A 4,615-nucleotide genomic window follows, 5' to 3' on the forward strand; every position below is an offset into this window, starting at 1 on the left:
AGCGCTCTACCACTTGAGCCACAGCGCCACTTCCGGCTTTTTTCTTTTTGCTTATGTGGTGCTGGGAATCGAACCCAGGGCCTCAGGCATGCAAGGCAAGCGCTCTATCACTGAGCCACCTTCCCAGCCCAACAATACTTCTTATGCTGGTTTGGGGGTTTGAACTCAGGGCCTGGGCACTATCCCTGAGTTTTATTACTCAAGGCTGGTGTTCTACCATTTAAGCCACAGTTACACTTTCAGCTCTTTGGTGGTTCACTATAGATAAGAGTCTCAAAGAGCTGGGCACCAGTAACTCATGCTTGTAACATTAGCTACTCAGGAGGCAGAGATCTGGAGGATTATTATTCAATGTCAGCCTGGGCAGGAAAGTCGGTGAGACTCTTATCTCCAATAAACCACCAGAAAACCAGAAGTGGCACTGTGTCCCTAGAGCTGAAGCCCCACAACTAACAAGAAAGAAAGAAAGAGGGAGGGAGGGAGGGAGGGAAAGAAAGAAAGAAAGAAAGAAGGAAGGAAAGAAAGAAGGAAGGAAAGAAAGAAAGAAAGAAAGAAAGAAAGAAAGAAAGAAAGAAAGAAAGAAAGAAAGAAAGAAAGAAAGAAAGAAAAAGAAAAGAGTCTCAAGGTATTTACTGAGGGGACTGGCAAGATTCTCAGATCTCAGCCTCCAGAGTAGCTAGGATTATAGACAGGATCAGTGTTTAAGACCAGCTGGGGCAGAAAAGTCTGAAAGACTCCATCTCCAATTAACCAGCAAAAAGCAAAGTTAAAGCATTGTTCAAGTAGTAAGTAGAGTGTCAGCAAAGCCAGCAAGCTGAGCATGCTAAAGGGCCTGAATTCAAATCCCAGTAGTGGCAAAAAAAAAAAATGTCTAGTGCTTCCTGGATCACAAGGTGTTTCTTTTTTTTTGGGGGGGGGGTCGGTAGTGGGGCCTGAACTCTGGGCCTGGACGCTGTCCCTCAGCTCTTCAGCTCCCGGCTAGCACTTAAGCCACAGTGCCACTTCCGGTTTTTTTTCTTTTTGCTTATGTGGTGCTGAGGAATCGAACCCAGGGCCTCATGCTTGCAAGGCAAGCACTCTACCACTGAGCCACCTTCCCAACCCTCAAAAGATGTTTCTATGTGGCTTCATATAGGAAATAGATGGATTCCCACCGAGTAGGTGCACTCACCTCCCCTAGAAATAAGACCCCTGACCCCTGATTTTATTTTATCTGAGCACCCAGCTGCCTAAAATAAAAACCATCATGTCCCAATTTCTACCGATATGGCCATGTGATTTAAGTTCTGATTAATGAGATGCAAGTACAAATGGTGAATGGCAAAACCCTACCCAAGCAGGAGCTTGCTGGGGAATGTAGTCATAATGTCTGGCACTCTAGCTGCCATCATAAATCATAAGGTTGCCTGGGGTGAGAATGTTATGTGCAGGAGAGCAACAAGATAGAAAACGCCTGGAGCCCTGAAAGCATGGCACTCCATGCCAATTGTGCTGACCATCTCCAGACTCCTTAAACGTGAGAGAGTACATTTTCCTACCTGTAGGCTAGACACATCTCAGTGATCTGCAGTGGCTCTTTAAAGCTCTTTAGGGCTTTTTCCAGCCGGGTTTTATACGTGAGCAAGTCATCAGTTTCGTGCACAAGCTGCTGAAGTTTGTCTTCCAACTCCTGCCTCCAGAACTTGAGTTCCTGGAGTCTCTGTTCTGAAGCACATGAAGAAGTAGTGGATTTTTTTTTTGGTCATGTTTCAATTTTGTTATGCTTTGTTTTGTTTGTGCCAGTACTGGGCCTTGATCACAGGGCCCAGAAACTCTCCCTGAGCTTTTTTTTTAAGCTGGTACTCTACCAATTGAACACCTCTATTTCTGGCTTTTTGGTGATTAATTGGAGAAATGAGTTTCACAGACTTTCCTGCCTGCACTGGCTTTCAACCATAATCCTTTGATCTCAGCCTCCTGAGTAGCTAGAATTATGGGCACAGTCATTGGCAATGAGTTCCACGTAGTAGTGGTGGTGGTATGTGTGTGTGTGTGTGCTCCTGTGCTGTCCTGTGGCTTAAACTCAGGGCCTAAGCTATTGTGCTCAAGGCTAGCACTCTATCACTTGAGCTGAAGCTCCACTTCTGGCTTTTTGGTGATTAACTGTAGATAAGAGTCTCACAGACTTTCCAGCTGCTAGGGTGGTTTTGAATTGTGATTCTCAGATCTCAGCCTCCTGAGTAGCTAGGATTATAGGAATGAGCCACCAGAACCTGGCTTCCTTTGGTGCCATTAGAAATGGTAAGTTTCTAGAACTATTCACTGAATCAGTGATACTAAGACAACCAGCCCCCACCAACCCCTGTTGCCTTATATTTAAGCCTGCTTCTCCCCCCGACCTTTTTTTTTTAACCTAATTGGCTACTATAGACATTTGGGACCCTTGGTTTATGACTTTTTGGCATTCGGAAAATGTAGTTTGTTTCATTTTACATCTATTTTTGATTCTTCTTAAGAGCACCATCTTTTTTTTTAAGGTACCATCTTTTAAACTCTTTAGAAGCATGGAATTATCCAGAGAAAATTATTCTCCAAGATGAGCTCCACCATTTCTCTCTAGGGAAATGTTCTGTATTTTCTACCTCTCTAGCACCTATCTGGTTATATTCCAATTATTCACTTAAAAAAATCTTTCTCCTCTTCAAGACAGGAGTCCTATAAAAGTAGACCCTGAACTCATTCCCTCTTCCTATTATGTGGTCCATAGATGCTCAATTAATATGTAATCATGACTGGATGCAGGATGTATGGAAAGCAGACTGAGTGTCTCTCCTAGTGTCCCTTGATGACGTGTGTCCAAGTCTGAGTGTGATACTGTAATAGCTCCAGCCCCTCTGAGCATGCTCAATAGCTTACCAAGTTTCTTGTCTGAATCACACTGAGATCTCCTTGTGCTCTTATTGATTTCTTCCACAAGCCTCTGGCTTTCAACCACCAGGCGCTCAGATCGGCACCTCTGGGCCTCTGCCTTGTGGTAATGGTTCTTGTTAATGGTTTGCCATTCTGAGGGCAGGAATTTGGGAGGAGGTTGTATGAGTCTGGCCATTCTGAGATTTCCAAAGTCCTGGTGAAAGGCAGACTGGATTTTAGATTAAATGAAAATACTTGGAGTATCCTTTATTATTATTATTGTATCAAGCTATGATATTCATATTGAAAAGTACATAAGCCATAACCTGTACACGCACAAAAAAAAAAACACAGTGATGTTGCCAGCACCTAGATCAAGAAACCAGCATCACCAAGCCCTACAAGGTGAGCAGTATGTTGTTTGGTCATAGCATTGCTGGGTCATAAAGCAGTGTTCTACCAAACAGATGAGCCCAGACGTATTCTCTTGAGAAATAAATGTGCCAGGAGCTGGTGGCTCACACCTGTAATTTTATTTAAGCAGGAGGCTGAAATCTGAGACTGGATGTTCAAATCCAGCCCAGGAAGGAAAGTCTGTGAGACTCTTACCTCCAATTAACCACAATTAACAGCTGAAGTGGTGTTGTGGCCTAAAACTGGTAGAGTGTGCTAGCCTTGAGCACAAAAGCCCAGGGACTGCAGCCAGTCCCCCAAGTTCAAGCCCCAGGACCAGCACCAAAACATAAATAAAAAGAAGCAAACAAATGTGCGTCTGTCACGGACAGATGGCATCGAGCTATTCAACAGATAGAAGGATCTGAAAACGTTTCAGGACAGAGGAAAAGAAAAAGGAGGGCGCAGGACGGCATCCGGCAGGGACAGCTCAGGCACCCCAGCTCAAGACCCTAGGACTGCGTCTAACGCTCGACGGGAAGCGGGCCGGGGCGGCCCCGGGACGCCGGGCTCTCGGGTGGAAGCCGAGCCAGTCCCGCAGACCGTGTCCCCCGCTTTCTCCATTTCTCCCCATGGCCTCTCCCAAGTTGGTCGGTGAAGTCCAAAGCATAACCCCAAGTGTACGCAGCCTTGGGAGATGTGGGGACCTACGTTAGCGCTGATTCCAAAAAACGGAAGGCTTTAGGGGTGAGCCGGGTGGGCCCTGCTTACCTCAACGCCTCGAGAGCGAGCGGAGGTTAGGCCCTCCTCACTCCAACTGGAGCTGGGGAGACTCGGACACAGTTAAACAACGCGGTCCCCATGGCAACCGGTGACGCGGCCACCGGTGAGGGGATTGGCTCCTCCGCCGAGCGGCGCTTGGGAGGCCTTTGCACATGCGCACACTTTGCAGCCAGCGAGCCACTGCCCGGGAACGGGTGACTGGGAGGGGCGGGGCAGGGGCCGGGGAGGGGCAGGCGCAGATGCTGGGCGGGGTCTTCACCTGCAGCGGGATTGAACTCAGGGCCTCAGGCCATTTCCTGGAATTGTGTGCTCCAGGCTGGCACTCTTTCCGCTTGAGCCACACCTCCACTTCTGGCTTTTTTGCTGGTTCATTGGAGATCCTGCCCAGGGATCTCAGCCTTCTGAACAGCTAATGTTAGAGGTGTGAGCGGCCGTTGCTGGGCCCGTGCCACTTCTTGATTTGCACCAGCTGTAAGGTTATTTTGGCGTTTTAGTCATTCATTCCTTTGATGTACCATCTATTTTATTTTAAAAGAAGGTTTTCCACCGC

General features: G+C 47.2%; 1 protein-coding gene across 1 annotated transcript in view; it reads right to left on the reverse strand.

The window, feature by feature from the left end:
* Tekt1 (tektin 1) overlaps positions 1–4,137 on the reverse strand; it is a 13,018-nt gene extending 8,881 nt beyond the window's left edge. The window contains exons 1-3 of the mRNA XM_013013206.1: positions 4,054–4,137; positions 2,896–3,103; positions 1,539–1,704 (exon numbers count right to left, since the gene is read on the reverse strand). Coding sequence (XP_012868660.1) covers positions 1,539–1,704; positions 2,896–3,085 — 356 coding nt within the window. The 5' untranslated portion in view covers positions 3,086–3,103; positions 4,054–4,137. The remainder of the gene's footprint in view (positions 1–1,538; positions 1,705–2,895; positions 3,104–4,053) is intronic.
* Positions 4,138–4,615: the final 478 nt, after the last annotated feature.

The sequence above is a fragment of the Dipodomys ordii genome, unplaced genomic scaffold (genome assembly GCF_000151885.1).
Source record: "Dipodomys ordii isolate 6190 unplaced genomic scaffold, Dord_2.0 Scaffold19, whole genome shotgun sequence".
Taxonomy (NCBI): domain Eukaryota; kingdom Metazoa; phylum Chordata; class Mammalia; order Rodentia; family Heteromyidae; genus Dipodomys; species Dipodomys ordii.